The sequence below is a fragment of the Grus americana genome, chromosome 3, assembly GCF_028858705.1.
Source record: "Grus americana isolate bGruAme1 chromosome 3, bGruAme1.mat, whole genome shotgun sequence".
NCBI classification, from domain to species: Eukaryota; Metazoa; Chordata; class Aves; order Gruiformes; family Gruidae; genus Grus; species Grus americana.
The window spans coordinates 1595040-1613978 of NC_072854.1; the positions used below are offsets into that span (position 1 = coordinate 1595040).

Here is an 18939-nt window from a genome sequence, read left to right on the forward strand (position 1 = left end):
CAAAGACACCTGCAGACAGGCAACCACATCAGTAATGCCACAGAAGGCCAAGACTGCCTCAATAATGAGATCGGATATAACAAATTTGAGCATAGATGGAGCAGAATTGGGACCAATAAGGAAAAAAATGGAATTATGGGAAGATTGTTTGGACTGAAAAAAAGAGGAGAAAAAGAGGAGGTACTAAGGCAGAAATAGTAAAAAAAAAAAAAAAAAAAAAAAAAAAGAGGAATAAGGTATGAAACCAGGTAAGGAACACAGGAGGTTGCCCAGAGAAGCTGGGGCTGCCCCTGGCTCCCTGGCAGTGTTCAAGGCCAGGTTGGATGGGGCTTTGGGCAAGCTGGGCTAGTGGAGGGTGTCCCTGCCCATGGCAGGGGTGGCACTGGGTGGGCTGGGAGGTCCCTGCCCACCCAAACCAGTCAGGGATTTGATGATTCTATGATCTTTCGGTGGTCAGAGGATGGATGCCTATGGATGGTGGTGATGCTGACCTGGGGACCCAACCACAGCGTAGACCAGCCCATTGCAATTCCCAGACACCATCAGGTACATCTTGGGAATACCACCCAAGGAAGACTACCAAGGCAAACCTAGCAGAGGGAATGACAAATAATGTTGGTTTATTATCTTGGTGATATTAGTTTGTAGGATGCTTGGAAGATAACTTCTCTGCTTGATTTGCCCATGAAAAAATGAGGTTCCAGGCAAAATATTGTCCAGAACAGTGTAAAAGCTACAGAAACCATCAGGGATCCAGCAGAGCATCAAACAGGAGATAAGTAGTTGGGAGGAACAGTGTTTTGTCTCTAAGGCATCTGCCTTTCCCCTTCGCTGAACCCTCTCTGAACTCATCTGTGCACATGAAACAGGAAAAATGTGATCTAATTATATATTCATCACCAAACATAATAAGGGCTGGGGCCAAGTCCCAGCCTCCATCTCTTGATCCTGTGAGGAGGCAAAGTCAGGAAAAAAAGGAGGGTGTCTTGCTGCAACTACAGATGGAAAATTAAAAGACAGCAATAATGAATTTTCTTTATCCAGAGCAAGGCAGTAAAAAAAGACTTAAAATCACGTCTGACGATTCCTGCAGACCACTCTTAGGGTGGATAGAAAATGAATCCAAAGTTCTTTGCCGGAGAAAGGATGGAAAGGTGAAAATGGAATGGAAAAAGGAAAACCTTCTGCATTTTTTTTATTTTAAAAATCTTTTCATGTGGAGTATTATTATCACAGCTAGCTAATGTCCATGTGCGTAACACAATCCCTACCAGAGAAGGCGAGGGCCACCGCAGACCTTCCTCCTCGTTTGCCCATGACATCGTCCCTGGGTGATGCATGCTGGCTCTCCTGGCTTTCCGCAGGGCCGTCTCAGCACCTTGGAGCCACCCTAGCACATCCCTGCGGTGGTGGATCTTCAGTACCAGATACATACGCGGTGATGTGAACAGAGAAACTCTACTGAGACCAGAGAGATGTTCATCTTACGGCACAAGAATTGGTCTGTCACATCCCATGTGGAAAACTCGTACAGGATTGCTGGTTCTTTGCTTCCCTTTAAAATACCGTTGGGTTGGTAGCCAGAGCACTCAACATCTCCATCCAACCTAAGGTCCAACCTCAGTGTATGGCTGAGTCCCATCACCCAGACGACTGGATTTAGTCTCAAGCCTTGGGGATGCCCAAGCCTGCCAAGGACTGCTGCTACCTGGTGAAACAGCAAGCCACGTGCTTGTCTTTGCAAAGCCCTTTCCAGGAATCACGTCCATGTTTTTAGGAGCGCTTTCACCACCCGAACACTTGTTGAAGGTCTTGACACCTCTGCTGTTGGTTCAATTCTCTCAAAAGCAAACAAGCAGCAACAGGCATGGTGGCTCGGTCCCTCTGGGATCTCCAGCATCAGTTTTTGCTCACAGCAAACCCTTTCCAGCCCTCTGTTTCCAGCGTTCAGTGTCAGGTGAAGTGGAGAACATCCCAGGCTCCTTCATGGGGAGAGGTGGGGCCGGAAAGTGCGTGGTCGAATCATCATGACCACCTTCCTCAGGGAGTAGTAGTCTGTGTCTTTCCACGAATACCACACGATACCGTCCGGCCCCAGGATCTTGCGGTTTTTAATGGAGTATCGGCCACCCTGTGATGCAGAGAGAGAAGGATGGTCAGGCATGGGAAACACACGGAAGCGTCATCTGGATGGGAGCATCGGAAAACCAATTACTCTGAAACACTGGAGCAAAAACCTTAATGATGATGCTGTGAAAAGAGCATGTAAAGCCCAACATTTTTCAAATGTTCCCAATGGAGCTGGCATCCATCCGTCTCAGGCTGCGTGAGTCACCCATACCACAAGTTTCCACCATGCAGTCCCAAGCCCCAGCGTGCACAGGTGTCTCAACACTCGTGTCTGGCCCATGGCACTGAAAAGGTTGGACTGCCTTGGTGCCCAGCGCTCATTTTGTTCCCTCCCTGGAGAGCAGAGGCTGGTCAAGCCAGGAAGGACTGCTATGATGTGAGGACCAACAGCCTCCTCCCAGCCCTAGACCTCGTGTGCTAACATCTGCATCCGCATCCCTCCATTTTACCTTGTAGTACACCACGTTGAGGCTGGAGAAAAAGCACTGGTTGGAGAAAAAGCACCTTGTGTCATCATCCCTCCATTTTACCTTGTAGTACACCCCGTTGAGGTTGGAGAAAAAGCACTGGTGGTACCACCAGCCTCCGTGGGAAATCTCGGCACAGATGTTCCCCGAGTCGGGTGTGCTGAAGCTCCTCTTGTTGTGGTACCAGGCAAAGGAATCCTCCACTGTCCCGCTGAACCCGTCCACGTGCAGGCGGTAGTAGTTTGCCTCATCCTCAATGCTGCAAGCAAGAAAGGTGGAACTGCTTAATGGGGAGCGTTTGAGTCTGCTTTCCAACCCGGATACTGCATTCCTGGTGTGGACACCTAGCAATCATCAAGCTGCTCTGGCCAGGCTCCCTGCTATGATTCATCACCTCAAGAAGCCAAAGATGTTGTATTTTTTCCTTCTGTGGGATGTACATGATTTTGTCATGACTCAGGGCACGTGTGATAGGGCTGAACTGGGCGGACCGTGACTCTAAAACCACAATAAAGGACTGCGGCAGTTTTGGCAAGATGGTCCCTCTAATTACACAGCGCTGCCTCCTCCCCACGCAACAAGCTGCTGTTCACCTAGACTGAGCTAATTAGCAATCTGCCCCTGGGCTAGCAAAGGCTGAAGGTCACCACCATTGCACATGACGTCTAATGAGAAAAGTTGGGGGTGACCACTCAGAGCACACATTTGCTGGTGGAAGACGCTCGACAGCACGTTCAGGCAATGGGATTTTTTTTCCAGCAGTTTTGGGGTCTACTCAAATCCCTCAAGCTTCAAGTGTCCATGGTGGATTAATCCACAGACACCCACAAGCATTTCCAGTAAAGACAGGGAAGGAGTTCATCTGGGACGGTCTAGACAGACTCGGTCGCCCCTGATTAAGAAAGGATGTGACTGATGTGGTATGGATAAGTAAAAAAACAGAGGAGGGGAAGAGCTATAGACAATGAAAGACATTACATCAGGTCCAGCAAATAAAAGCCATGAGTAGAGAGGGTAAAAATTAAAACACAACTCTAAACCAGGGAGATGCTTGAGGACTCGTCCAGCAAGACCATGGGATTCAAAATCTGTTTTTTCACATAGAGCTCAATAATTCTGACAGAAAAAATACCCTTAAGCAGCTAGGGTCCTAGCATCCAATGGGTCCTACAGCTCCTTTCCCCTGGGGCTGTGGATGTTGGCCGTGGCTGAACGACACTGCACATTTGCTAGCTCACACCCAGGCTTCAACCCAGAGCAAAATTGGGTGGTAAAATCCAGGTGAGGAAGAAAGGATAGATAACCTGGGCCCAGTCTGAAAAGCTCTCTAGATGGAGTCACTCTGACCTCAAAGGGGTTCCCATGCCTGAAGGTCTCCCGACATTGAACCAGTTGCATCTATGAGAACCAGGGAAGGCCATCCCACTTTCTACCTGAAGACCTGGTAGAAGGCATGCTTGTGCTTGTTGTTCCAGTCCTCCAGGTCAATGCGTAGAGAGTAGTCCCCTTGGCTCGTCATCTTGTGGATGTTCTCGTTGCCCAGCCAGAACTCTCCATTGAGGTCCCCAAAGCCCTCCTTGTACTCGTTCCAGGTCCGGTTGAAATCAACAGAGCCATCCTGCCGCCTCTGGATGACTGTCCAGCCCCCACCTGCCAGGAGAGGGATAAAATGGGAGTCTCCAGGGAGCATCCAAGGGTCCTAGACTGGTGTCACCCCTGAGGATCCATGTGTCTCCTTGTCATGCTTCCTCCCACCAAGAGGCAAAATACAGTGTCAGTTGCTGCACAGGGATAAAATGTGATGCCCATCATAGCTCACGGAAAAGGGGTCCCACCTCTCCCATGTTGGTTCATGACGGTGCGCTCCCCTGTTGACTGTCAGAGGCTCATTCCAGATCTTAAGGGGGTTTTAAATGAGAGGGAGATGGTAGGTTTTGGGAGGCAAATGTTTTGGGACTGGAACAAACTGGAGACCCTGGAGTTTGGAGCTTATTATGTACTGTTCCTGCAGCACCACAGAGGCACACGAGCTCTCCCAGTATTGTCTCACCGTCTCCATCTGCTCTCCCATCTGTCCCAATCCCTCTCTCCTCTCTCATTTTATTCCAATACTGTAAGCTTGGGGTGGGGGGGTGGGACGGGGAACGGGGAACGGGACTGGGGCCATCTTTTTATTTGCTGTCTGTACAGCCTGTCACTTTACAGTGTCCAAGAGTGTGTTGATGGTCATACAAATAATAGTAATGACATAACAGAGACCACATTGTCTGAACAGCCTGTTTCTTAATGAGCACGTGCATCCCAAAGCTGCAATCACCTGTAGATACTACAATAGGCGAGATGCCTAAGTAAGGGGAGCTGAACCCCTTCTTCCAGCGTGGGACATGCTGATGTGACACATGCATCTGGGTTGGAGCAGATCCGTGGGGCAAGGAACTGACAATCCATCACCCCATTTCCCGCACAATTGTCATTATTCTTCCAAAACTCAAGTGTTGCAATCTGATTTTGTGCCTTGGGATGACAGTAGTGTGCCCTGTACGGATATTTAGACAGCAAGGGTGTGGGAGGTCACCTACTCCCCCATTTACACTCCCAAATATCTATGGGAGAGGATCTACCTCTCCCCTCCTCACTTCAGCACAGCTACAATTAGTGGTTGCCCACACGGAGCCCTCTACTACCGGGACATGCTCCAGGTCCCCCTCCCCAGTGACCAGCTGCTACTCCAGAAGGGCTTCTCTTTCCTTAAAGTCCTGTGTCATATCCCCTAGTGTTTACAAATATCTTGGATGCATGAGAACATCTCAAAGAGCAGTAAACATCTGCATTTAGGCAACTGACTCCCAGCCATAACATCTGGTTTGAGCTATTCATCCAAACCCCTTCTATAGCCAGCAGAGAGGACAAGTCCTCTGTCCCTGGAGATGACCCCTCCTGGAGGTGCTGCTCTCACTGACTATAAAGTAACTTGGAAATAGCTTGGATGAGACACAACTCTCAGGTTAGACAAATCCCACCCAAAGCTCTGCTGGAAGATGTTGTAGGTGCCTCCCGCAGTACCTTCGGTGTCCATCTCACACAGCACTTCAATAGGCATCCCTCCGACTGAGGGCATGATGCTGTAGACCCCAGATCGCCGGAGCCCGTTGTAGTAAACGGAAGCGCAGTCGATGGGGCAGTTCCTGGCGTGCTTCACCTCTGAGCAAGAAAGCAGAGAAACACGGTGCTTAGTGCACAGCGTGGAGGAAGGGGCACGAACCAAAACCAGCATGGTTTTCATGCAATTGTATTGCAGAGCTGGACAAAAAAAAAAAAAAAAATCCCAGATTCAGAGCTGCTTCTGAAGCTGCAAACCTCTGCAGCATGCTGGCTTCACACCTGAGTGCAGTGGCTTATGAGTGATAAGGTTCGTTAGCACAGATCTGCACTTAAGGATGATGTGGCTGAGGAATGGTCTTCAGTTCAACTGGTTTTTTAATGGCAATACAGAAATTATATGCATTTTGCCAGGCTCAAGTTAGATTACATCTCACACCAAAAAGGTGTTATATGTTGATAAAGAATGGGCTGGTTCTCCAGCAATGGTCAGTGTAGATAATAGCGGAAGGATTTTCTTCTCCCAAACTTCTGATGTGGGTTTTGTCTTACAAGGAAAGGGGATCAAAATCATTCTGGAGAACCTAAAGACATTTTTAACTGGGATATGTCAGAAGGTATTTATGACACCTGGCACCAGCCGTCTACGCTTCAGGCAGGCGATCTCAGCTGGTTTGTAGAGACTTGTGCAGAAGGCAGCTCATCCTGGTTTTACGTGGAAGAGGAGAGAAGAGCGGCTCTCCCTGTCTCCCTCCATCACCTACCAAAGGGGCTCAGCTGAGTTGTCTGCACAGAGCTGCATGGTGACATCTGAGATGCCCTGGGGCATCCTGACTGGCTTTCAGCTCTCCCGTGTAGGTCCTCTCATGTATCTGCCAGGCTTCAATGGATGTCTCAGATGCTCCAGAGCATTTCAGGTGGCACTAGGTGTCAGCTGAACTGAGAGTCTAGTCATAGCAGTGGAAAGAGCAAGCTGAATTGCTCTTGGTCCACGCACTGTTTGCCTCGTTATCTTAAATATCCAGCTCATGTGGGGACACGCGTATGTAGACACCCAACATGAAGCATCTTCATCTGCCAGATGAGCCTCCCTGGTGGGAAATTTCAGAAAGAAAGGCACAAAGGCAATTCACACAGGCAGCTCCCCTTCCTTTTGCTCACACAGCTGGACCAGCCTGAAGCACAGCATGGCCTGAATACCAGACTGGGATCACTGGGAGAGCCAAGAGCCTGAGACCATGCTTGGGAAGTTGCCCTGCCATGAGGCACACAGAGAGGATGAGACCACAGGACTGACAGACAATGAAAGTTCCTTGTGGATGGGAAAGTAAGCCCCAGGAGGAATGATGGATGAAGAGTTGCAACATCCCAGCCCACCAACTTGAGAGCGTGGTGGCAGGGAGGTCCCCCTGCAGACAGACTGGGGACATCCTGTGAGTGCTACCGCAGGGGAACGTGTGGGAGAAACCAGTTGTGTGCAGCAAGCAGAGGTCAGGGAGAGGCTCTCTAGACCCAGCAAACATCTGGGACCGCAGGCAGAGCCCCATCCTGCCTAAAGTTAATGAGCTAAAAGTGCTGCATCAACCGGCTGCGCTCGGCCTGGCATTCAGAGAAGTCACCATCCAGTCACGCCAAGTTATTGAGTTGAATCCCAGCTCTGGCTTGCGGGTGGTAGTCATGGGTGTAGACATCAACTCTGACATCCTGGTTTTGCAGAGCATCTCTTGCTCAGGGCTCGGAGGCACCTGGAAGCAGGTACCAGTGGAGCTGCTTATGCTACTTCCTCCACGAGATGGATGGCCAAAAGAGCTTTAAACAAGCGCAATGGAAAAGACTTACAGTAGTTGGCTCAGGGGAGAAGTAACATGATTTTTCCTCCCAGACATCACCAGATCAGATCCGATCAAGCTTGGTAGGCGAAAGCCATTAGCAGTTCAGCTGTGCGTGCCGCCTGACTCATCCCATCCAGCCCACTCCTTAATGGAGAAGACAGATGTTGTCCCTAAAGTCCTCAGCCACAGTTCATGGAAGGCTGGAAGACTATTCAGGAGAAGTATCACTTCATCCTTCTGGATACCTGCTGCAGGAGATGGGATTTGGGGCATGGGGACCAGACCGGCACATCTAGTCTTGTCTTCTCGAAGACCATCACCCCCTTGCCATGGACACAGAGACTTGAACGGGTTGAAAATGCAACTCAATTTTCTTTTCAGCATCTCAAGGTTGAGCTTTGTAGACCCTAGTTATGGTAGGCCCTAGTTAAAATGTTTTCACAGTAGTGGGTTCTTTGGCAGAAAATGGGGTTTTAGTCAAACCGAACCTGGAATTCTTTAATTGAAAGTTCCCATGTTTGCTAAAAAACAAAGAAAATATTCCAAGGACTAACAAGGAAAACAATCAAAAACCTGGCAAAAATTTAAACACATTCATTAAAAAAAGAGCGTGTGAGAAAGAACAGAAAACAGTTGTTTTTCAAAGTTGAAGAGTTTCACCAAAGCCCTAATTTCATGCTGTGAATTTTTGAAGAAAAAATAATGTTGTTTTTTTGGTGGGGTCTTTTGATGGAAAACCAGACCCTGGAGCTTGGAGGAAGGCTCACGCAGCTGACTGCAGGTGGGGTGATGGTGGGAGCAACGCCAATCTGGTTGTCAGAGCCTGAGCTTGTCCCTGAGAGCATCTCACACCATCCATGGAGAGAAAAAGGAGCCACCGAGGGACAGGACCCCTCTCCTAGACAGCATGGGAACCATCTCCAGAGGCGTCCATCGCTCTGAGGAGCCCTCCTGGCTGCCTTGCAAAGGCACGTTGGGTGAGATCAGACTCCTGGCCAATGCAAAGGGGATTTAAAGCAGTTTTCCCACAGCCTTTTCCTTCAGCCCCCCAAAAGAGAGACTGTAAGGGCGAAGCACCCCCTCCTACCCAGCCCCAGCAGCTCCCCATCACCTGGATGGTGCATCTCCTCCTGCAGCCTCATCTCGGCAGGGCCAAGGCAGGTGGGATTGCGCCAAGCCCAGTCGGTCAGGACGGAGATGTTGTTTATCTGCGCCTGCATGTCGTAGAGCAGCGTGGCCTGGATGTGCTGCAGGGTGCTGGCCTCGCTGTACCGATGTTCCAGGTCTTGCACACGTTGAGCCAGGCTGTGGTTCCGGCCGGCCGCCTCCTCGTGCTGCGAGCAGGGAGAAAGGTGGGATGGGGGGATGCCTGGGGACCGGTGTGGAGCTGGGGACATGGCCTCGGGACCTCCCCAGGGATGGGCAGGCAGGGGAGCAAGAGGGCAGAGGAGCAATCGCTGCGTGCGCCCCATGGAGACCAAGGACCCCAAGGGTGGTGTCTGCACCCTCACCCTGCGACCCCGCACCAGCCCCCAGCCCACCGTGGGAGCCATGGGCAGCTTGATATTCCCAGGTTCTGGTGCAGGCAGGGCATGCACAGGCAAGCCTAGGGCTGCAAGAGCAAGGCAAGCGTATAGGGTTCCTCTCCAAACACCCTCCAGTCACCCGTGCAACATCCCTCTACGTATTTCGCAACCACGGTTGGGATCTCTTCCAAAAAGCTGTGCAATCTCCCCTTGAACCATGTCATGTTTTTATAACGTTATAGGGAGCTCCACAGCTTATCTGCACGTTGCGTGGTGAGCCATCTCCTGCTCTTTGGGCAACAGCTGGTGTCCTGCAAACGGCAATGACCGCATCCGTGCTATGCAAGGAGCGGGGGTGAAACAGGACCCCAGCCCCTTTCACGACCCTTTTGCTGCTTGTTTTTAGGACAGCCAGTCTCTGATCCTACGTAAAATATACGCACAAGCTGGCGGGAGATGCCCGCAGCTCATACCAGGAGATGGGCACCCCGAGCCCCACCAGCACGCACAGGACATGCCCCAGACGCAGTCTCTGCAGACACGCTCGCCTCTCTTGTTCAGTGCTCCCTGCCCATTAGATGGCAGAGCAGGCCTTAAACTGCACCTCCAAAATTCCACAGTAGCCTGGGAACCCCCCCTCCCTCCCCTGGGCAATGTAACAGCTCTACACCGTGCTCCCAAATCCCTCCCAAGGGTCCGGCAATCCCAGACCCCCATCTGCGGTGGAGGGATGCTGGTTCTCCACCAGCACTGCCCTTCTCTGTCCCCTGATGGGGACATCTCTTCCTCCATCACCCGCTCGGCGTCACCGCCTCGGGCTCACAAGCCACCCCAAGACCCTGAAAATAAATGAGTTTATTTTTCTCACCTCCTTATCCCCAGCATCAGGGGCAAATCTGGATTTTCAGGTGTCCGTGCAAGCTTGTGGCTTATTAAACATGCTTGGGGACACAGAGATCTGGCGCTCGACTCATCACTACCTGCAAAACTGCAGTCGTGCTGCTGAGGGTCGGGGATTTCCTTCAGCTGGAAGGGGTTTGCACACCTAAAATATGTTTTCTTCCCTTCCACCTGCCCCCAGGACCCAGCTAACACCTCGGTCCCCGTTCCTGCCAGGACACGTCTCAGCTTGCTCTTCCCAGGAGATGGCATCACCGCTGCTGGGTTATTGTGCCAATAACTAATGGCAGCTCTACAATATCCGTCCCAGTGCTGCCTGAGCATTGCCTGCATGGCCCTGGTAAAAGCCCACCAAGCCTGCCTGTACCCCAAAATCCAGAGCAGCTAGATAGCCAGGGGCAGCAAAGTGGGGATTACGGCGTGCAACAACACGGTGCTTTCCTTCTCAGGACTGCAACGTCTCCGGCTCCACCATAAATCAGCCGCTCCCCCCAACCTGCTCTGTGAGCCGTGACTGATACCGGCTTCTTCCAGCTCCCTTCACCCACGCATCAGCTCTCCAAGTAAACCCCATGATGCTTTCTCCCAGACAGTCCCCTCCTCCACAGTCGATACCTTTTTTTTCCTGCTGCTGATTAAAAACAGCGCAGCCAGACCACCGCGACAGTGCCCTGATGCTGCTCCCTTCATCGCATCCCTCTGCTCCGGCGGGACCGGGGCTGTATTTTTGCACAGCGGGGTCCTGCTCTGTGCATTACCCAGCCGTGCAAATGCAATAGGGCTGGGAATGCACAGGGAGGGCTGCGTGAGGGGGTTCCTTTTGCTCCCTAAATTGCACCGGGAAGGAGGGAAGCATGGCAGAGATGGGGTCAATCTGTCTGAACCAATTTGGGTGTCCTCGTTAGCCCGAGAGGAGCTGTGACCTGGAAGAGCCTGTTGCTCTCCCGCAGCTCAGAAAGGGATGCTGAGCGCAGAGACACATCTCCGCTCGGACAGACAAGCCCATGCTGAACTCCCGCAGAAATAACTGACGGCAAACCCCCGGGAGACCAACCAGCAGCAGCCTGATTTATAAAGATGGATTAAGGGAGCAACAGCTCCTCGGTGGGAGGAACGGAGGTGGAGGAGACCTACCCAAGCTGACACAGCGGGGAATTTGGCAGGGCAGCTCCCGGGAGATGCGAGGGGGTGCAGGAGGAAAGCAGCTTCCCATGCTGGGCACAGGCTTTGCTTCTTGCTTTCTCCCCCCTCCACTGCTTGGAGGGTGAGAGGACACGTTCACTGCCATCAGCTAAACTCTCCAGATTTTGTTTTATTCCTTCTTCTTCTGGGCCTCCCATCCCTTTATTTTTTTAGACTCATGGAAAAAAATGGAGGTTGGAAGAAATGTCTGGAGGTTTCCAGCCCACCCCCCCCCCTGCAGAAGGCAGGGCCAATTTCCAAGCTGGATCTGGTTGCTCAGGACCTTTTCCAGTTGAGGTCTGAAATTCTCTACAAATGATCTCAAAAGATCCCAGACGATGTCCCCTTTCTGAGCGCGGCGGTATCTTGGTGGCACAGATGTTGCTAGCACTGCCCCCCAGGTATGAACCACTTGGAGACACCTAGGTAGGACCTTGGACCTGGCTGCTCTGGGACACCCAGGTGCACCCTGTGTCCCTCTGGTCTGCTTGTAGGGTGAGGAGCCCAAAGCAGACTCTTCTCCTTCAGAACTACCTGCCTGGACTCCCGTTGAGGAGAAACAAGCTCTCCCAACTCATCCCATCCTCCAGCAGACATCCAAGAGGTCCCAGCAGCATCTGGACCCGCATTCACTGCTCAGATCTCTATGGGATCAACTGGATCTCAGAGACCCTTGCATGAAGACAGGCAGGAGGAATCCCACCTTTTGGTGCTGCACCAGGAGCATCCCTGTTCACCAGCTTCTCCCCATGCCAGGGTATGATGTGAGAGCATCCGCTATCTGTCTAAGAATGATTCAGTACAACACCACCCCACCCCCCCCAGCAAATAGCAGGAAAACGAATAATAAACTAAAAAAATGATATAGAAATTCCCAGGCAGGTGATAAGGGAGACAATAAGGAAGAGAAGAGGCTTCAGCCGCTGCTGATGGACCAGGAAGGGACCTGCTGGGGCATGGCCTTGGAGAGGGTCCACCCGAACCCTGCAGTGGATAAGAAGGGGGAAACGGGATTGTCAGGAGTATTACGGGCTTGTGGGATTGTGTGAGACTTATTATGGGATGTTTAGGGGAAGGGCTAAAGGTGAGGAAAGGAGGGGGTGTCAGGGTGGATGGGGTGGGGAATGAGTGTAGGAAAATGGAAAGGTGAGGGAGATAAAAAGGGCTGGACATGTGTACACCAGCTGCCAGCCAGTGCCCTTGTCCGACTGAGCCTCACAGTCTGTTTTCTCTTCCTATGCTGTCCTTTCCTTAGCTTATTTTTTTTTCAGTGTAATTTCACTTTCTCCTACGTGTGAGTGCTGCAGGGTCTAAGTGCCACGGGGTTCACAGGTCTAGGTCAGGGTGTACATGCATGTGCGTGGGCATATCCGTGTCTATGTATGTATATATATGCATACGTATATGTGTACGTGCATGTGTGTGTATGAGGGGTCTAAACACCAGCAGCTGGAAAGACCTGGGAGTGTTCGTATTTCCCCAGTGAATTTAATTGTGTGTATAACTCACTAGCAAACTTCATGTTGGACCAGCTGGTGAGCAGGAGACCAGCAGGGTAAGGAGGTGCAGGATCTCGGCATGGATATTAGATGGACTGAGAGCCCATGCTCCACATCTAATTCCCTCACCTGAACACTGAGTGTCCTGTTTGAGGCCATCAGCTCAGCCTCCTCCACAGCCACCATCAGGCAACCAGCATCTGAGTAAGTGTCATACTGATATTGCAAGCTCTTTTTTGAACCTTTTTTTTTTTGTTCTTTTTGAATGGTAGAGGTTGGAAGGGACCTCTGGAGATCATCTAGTCCAGCCCCCTGCTAGAGCAGGATCACCCAGAGCAGGTCGCACAGGATCACGTCCAGGCGGGTTTTGAATCTCTCCAGAGAAGGAGACTCCACAACCTCTCTGGGCAGCCTGTCCCAGGGCTCGGTCACCCTCACAGTGAAGAAGTTTCTCCTCATGTTCAGATGGAACTTCCCGTGTTCCAGTTTGTGCCCATTGCCCCTTGTCCTGTCACTGGGCACCACTGAGAAGAGTCTGGCCCCGTCCTCTTGACCCCCACCCTTTAGCTATTGATAAGTGTGGATCAGATCCCCTCTCAGCCTTCTCTTCTCCAGGCTAACCAGCCCCAGCTCTCTCAGCCTCTCCTCACACCAGAGATGCTCCAGGCCCCTCCTCATCCTCGCAGCCCTCCGCTGGACTCTCCCCAGTAGTTCCCAGTCTGTCTGGAACTGGGGAGCCCAGAATCTCTGGAGGGAGATTCTCCTCCCTCTTCCCTCTGACTCTGAAGAGACCCTGCCACAGACCAGACACTTTGCCTTTAGATGGGTCATTTCAGAGCCTGGAAATGAAGAATGGATGAAGAACATGAACACTGCAGGGAAAACATTTAGTGCATTACTATCCATCTCCCTCCTCGACGCTGAGCTGGAGAGGTCAGTGAAAGAGCTGCAGCTCCAGGTAGCACAGAAGTGTGTTTTGGGGCCAGCGGGATTGGGGAAGAATGGATTAAACAGTCCTAAGGGACAGAATGCAACCAGGGGATGGACGTGGGAAGTTGGAGACCAAAGACCGATTGCACCAGCTTGTTCCATTACAAGTGCAAGGAGAAACTGGGAGAAGGGCAGTGGAAAGCGGGTAAGAAAGAAGGATGGGGGACAGGGGCCAACACAGGAGGAGGGACCCTGCGTGGGGGGCACCGGGTGGGTCTGTCTGAGCACGAGCACCCATCCTGACTCACGTGCCCCCCTCCCTTCCTCCATCGCACCAGGAACATCTCACTCCCACGGAGACGCCCACGGTACAGACGCCCACCCAACACCGTGGCCATCGCAGCGTTCAAAAACGGCCCTGCAGCCTCCGGCACGACCTCGGTCTCCCCACAAGGCTGCTCGAAGGAGGCTTTCCAAACCAGGAGCCCAAGGGGGAGGATGAAATGAAGCCAAATAGAGAACAAATCAGCCCCAGAGCCAGACTGTATCAGACCTCATCTCCTCCTGGAGCAAAGATAAGGGTGCTATTCACCCAGCGGTGCTGGGGCTCTTCCAGCTGACACCAGGACATTGCTGCCGGTTCTTCTGTGCACCTCATCAACAGCCCAGTGAGGTATCTTAGCTGGGAAATGACTCCTACGGCCGGAAAAACACACCCTGCTCCCTCCCTGTTCCTGGCTACAGCCCTGTGCAAGTTGCCGCTCGCCGCCGCCGACAGCCAAGCCAAGTGTTTGCTGAGCAAAGTCACGGGGCGGTGTCAAACATCTGAGAGCTTCGGAGGTGCCAAACAAGGTTAGAAAAAATGTATTAGTGTGAAGCTTCAGGCTGCGGAGCCGGTGGATGGACCTGGGGTGGGATGAGCACCATAAAGGAGACTGCAGGAAGGGTGCTGTGAGCTGGAGGTCAGGGCTTCTCCTGCTCAACCGTGGCCATCAGAGATGTGGTCCTTCACCACCCACCCCAAACTCCAGATCTAGTCTGGGAACCAGCTATGGGGTGGATCAGCAACCCCTCCTAGGCAAGCTCGAGGATGGAGGAGGTAGCACAGATAAAATGCTGAAGGGTTTGTGGCTAATGTTAAGAAAGATCAGCCCTGGAAGGCTCCTGAGCTGTCACTGTCGGAGCAGCTGGGGTTTAATGGACATCCCAGCCTGCGGTCAGAACATTGTCTGCTTCACTGGGTGTCCTCCCCCTGCAGGTGCTGGGAGCTGGAAGGGATGGTGGGAAGGGACTGTGGACACCTGCATGGAGAGGGTCTACAAAGGGCAGTCCTTTACCTGGAGCTCGAGGACTTTGATGCGGTGCCGGTGGTTCCTCAGCTCCTCCTGTAGCTCCGAAATCAGCTCCCGCAGCTCCAGGACCTGCTGCTTGCGCTCCTCATTCTCATGGAGCCAGTAGGACACTTCATCGGTGCATCGAAACATGTCCGGGCATCGCTGCTCGTCCCCCTGCGGCAGCGTGGCCACGATCTTACAGCGGCCGTTGGGCAGCACCTGGTTGCTGTACTCCCCACACTGGATCAGGCCCGTGCCCTCCTGGGGACCCTCGTGGTCTCTGTACGCCACGGGCAGGGATTTCTGCAGCGAGGGGCTGCTCAGCGCGGCCACGAGGATGAGGGATAGCAAACCTGCCCTGGCAGAGCCGGTGCTGGGACAGATCTCCATCAGGCAGGTGAGGATGGTCCCCAGGGATGACCCCATGTGTCGCATCATCATACACCGTCTGGGAGAAAGGTGGAAACCCCCAGGGCATAACACCAGGTCTTCTCCCGAGAGCTAGTGGGTGAGGTTGCAGCTATATGGGAATACAACATCAGCAGGGATCCAGGAGCTCCCACCAAGGAGGTCACTGCAGGTAAGGGACCTGACTATCTCCATAGAGCATCCTCCCCAGTGTGGCCACCAAGCTGGGACCAGGTCTGGCAGGAGCTCCTCCACTCTCCTGGCCAGGCTCCACCAGCTTCGTGGGCTGCGTTTCCCCTTCTGCCGAGCTGCTGGTTGGCTTGGAGGGTGCTGAGGTCTGGCTGGGGGTGGTCAGCCCCTCAGGCAGGGCTTTCTGCCCATGCAGGACCATGCACGGGAAGGAGCTGTCTCCCCTGGATGGGGCATCCCGCTATGGCGTCACTCCCTGAAATGAGAACCAAAGCAAGGAGACAGGTGATGGAGAGGAAGGATGAGCAGCCAGCCCTCCCCACCATGCTGCCCACCTGCAGCAAACGGACAGGTCCCTCCTCCTTCTCCAGCCCCAGAGTTATGAAGTGAATGGAGTCCATCTACATGGGCAGCCCAGACCACCAACCCACCCTTGGGTAGGGTTAGACCACCAACCCATCCCTGGGGCAGTCTGGATGGGCCCTGACCATGGGCTGATTGCCCCACATGGGCTCAGGTCCAAGGGGGCATGGAGGGATGGTGGCCTGGCCACCATCCAGGTGAGACAAATATGTGACTTGGTCCCTTTTTTCCAGAGAAATCAGGCTCCCCTTGCAGACAGAGCTGCACTCTGACCCCTGCCCATCACCGGGGCTCCCAGCCACAGCATCACGCTCTGGGTCTGCTCCCAAGGTTTCTCCTGACCAAAATCCATCCCATCACACTCCGGTGAGGATAGGGAACTGGGAGGGATGCCACAGCTCCCCAGCAGCACCCCAGCTCCCAGCAAGCAGCATCCCAGCTCCCAACATACCTTCAAAAGTCTTGGCCAGGCTCTCCAGCAGCAAAGAGCAGAGAGCAGCGAGCACCGACTGGCCATGAGGAGCGGGGTGTGATGTAGGGGACACTAAATGCTTATTCCCCCTGATCCTATCACCGCGCTATAAATAAGGCCGAGAGAGCTGCCGGTCTCAGACGACACACGGGAGGGAGGAGCGCAGGTCCTGGCGTGACCTTATCAGCGTACGGGGGATTAAGCCGGTGCCTTGGCAGGAGGACATGGCTCCTCCGTGCCTAAAAAAACCCCAGTCCCACCCCTGGGATGTGTTTCGGGGACAGGGCAGGTTCATCCGATGTACAGCGACCTGCCGCATCCCAGCAGTTTTGCGGGAGATCTTCCCAACTTGGCCATGGACAGCGGCTCGGGGCAGGGAACAGCCGTCATTTATTTTATTCACTAGCCCAGGGCTTCCTCCTTGCTTTTGCAAGGGAGTAATGTCAACAGGCTCGCTTAATTACATATGCTAATTATTCAGCCGTAGGAATGCAAGCTGAAACCAGAGATTTCCGAATTGCACAAAAGCACTGGTTGTTGGCTTTTCTTCCCTTAAGGTAAAGAGTTTACAGATGATGTTCCCCGAATAATTCCCACAAAGGAGATACTCAAGCCAGCTCAGATGGCCTCCAGAAACAGAGGAACTGCCCAGAGAAGGGGAGCTTCATTAGCAAATGTCTGCTCGGGTGGTTTGGAGAGGCACTGAACCTCACTAGTCCTCCAGCAGCTATCCCAGATGGCCACTTGAGTATCCTTTGGAGGACCAGTTGGTGACCAGTCACAAGTGGTGTTCCCCAGGGCTCAGTACTGGGGACAGTTCTCTTTAACATCTTTATCAATGATCTGGACGAGGGGATCGAGTGCACCCTCAGTAAGTTTGCAGACAACACCAAGTTCGTCGGGAGTGTCGATCTGCAGGAGGGCAGGAAGGCTCTGCAGAGGGATCTGGACAGGCTGGATCGATGGGCCAAGGCCAACTGGATGAGGTTTAACAAGGCCAAGTGCCAGGTCCTGCACTTGGGTCACACCAACCCCAGGCAACGCTACAGGCTTGGGGAAGAGTGGCTGGAAAGCTGCCTGGAGTAGAAGGACCTGGGGGTGTTGGTCGACAGCTGATTGAATATGAGCCAGCAGTGTGCCCAGGTGGCCAAGAAGGCCAACAGCATCCTGACTTGTGTCAGGAATAGCGTGGCCAGCAGGACCAGGGCAGTGATTGTCCCCCTGTACTTGGCTCTGGTGAGGTCACACCTCAAGTGCTGAGTTCAGTGTTGGGCCCCTCACTCCAAGAAGGACATTGAGGTGCTGGAGCGTGTCCAGAGAAGGGCAACCAAGTGGTGCAGGGTCTGGAGCACAAGTCTGATGGGAGCGGCTGAGGGAACTGGGGGTGTTGAGCCTGGGGAACAGGAGGCTGAGGGGAGACCTGGTCGCTCTCTACAACTACCTGGAAGGAGGGTGCAGCCAGGTGGGGTCGGTCTCTTCTCCCAAGGAACAAGCGATAGGACAAGAGGGAACGGCCTCAAGTTGTGCCAGGGGAGGTTTAGGTTGGAGATGAGGAGAAATGTCTTCCCCCAAAGGGTTGTCAAGCCCTGGGACAGGCTGCCCAGGGAAGTGGTGGAGTCCCCATCCCTGGAGGGATTGAAAAGACGTGGAGATGTGGTGCTTGGGGACATGGTTTACTGGTGGGCTTGGCAGGGTGAGGTTAATGGCTGGACTTGGTGATCTTAAAGGTCTTTTCCAACCAAAACAATTCTATGGTTCTATTCTATGATTCTGTGACCTGCCAACTCCATGGGCAGGACCCTCCTGCACTGCTGGTGGCCCCCAGCAAGGCTGGAAGGAGGATGTGGGTCTGTGTATGATAAGGGGACGACACAGTTTGCATGAGACCCGAGCATCCCGACCATGGTACGGCCATGTCCTGCCCTGGCCTCCCCACAGCTGGATCCAGCCCAGCAGATCCAGTGTCTCCTCCCGTGGGAAAGATGAAATATGAGTTTAGGTCTAGGGACAGGCAGAAGAACTCAAAGCCCAGCTGGATCGCCTGTCTACAACTGACTCCCGGCTTTGCTTTTGGTTTGTAAAAATGTTAGGCGAAGGCGTTTTATTTGTTTTCTTTGTCTCTGCAGGGAGCTGGTTGGAGCAGAGCAAGGGGGATGTGCTGCCTGTGAGTCCTGCCAGCTGAGGACACGATGCTGTGCCCCTGGGCTGATTTCTGCATCTCAGGCATCTCACACCTCATCTCGCTGGGGCAGGGACCCAGATTGCTCTGAAAATCACACCTCTCCACACATGCTGCCTCCAGCCAAGCCACCCTCTGCTCTTTTTCAAGCGTGGCCACGCTTTGCTTCAACAGCCACTTGTGGGAGAGAGAAATAAGGCTGAAGCATCTTCCCTGGAGCTGGCAGGAGCTGTGCCAGCTCAGCAGGCAGCCAGCCTGGACAGCAGTGCTGGGTAAAGCAGGAGCACAGCAGGGAGAGGGACCCCAAGATCATCCCACAAAGCTCTGATGGACACCAAGGGAAGTGCTGAGTGAAGGAACACCATGGGCAGAGGATGGGAACATGGGGCTGGGGGCAGGGAGGACCCAGAAAAAGGTCATTGCAGGGAA

General features: G+C 53.1%; 1 protein-coding gene across 1 annotated transcript; it reads right to left on the reverse strand.

Annotated features, from left to right (window-relative positions):
• Window positions 1-1984: 1984 nt before the first annotated feature.
• On the reverse strand, window positions 1985-15337 carry LOC129204062 (angiopoietin-related protein 7-like). Its single transcript, XM_054819325.1, has 6 exons — window positions 14903-15337; window positions 8640-8862; window positions 5661-5798; window positions 4028-4247; window positions 2661-2856; window positions 1985-2131 (listed from the first exon to the last, which is right to left on the reverse strand). The coding sequence occupies exons 1-6, from the start codon at window positions 15335-15337 to the stop codon at window positions 1985-1987; spliced, it is 1359 nt and encodes a 452-aa protein (XP_054675300.1).
• Between the last annotated feature and the right edge of the window lie 3602 nt (window positions 15338-18939).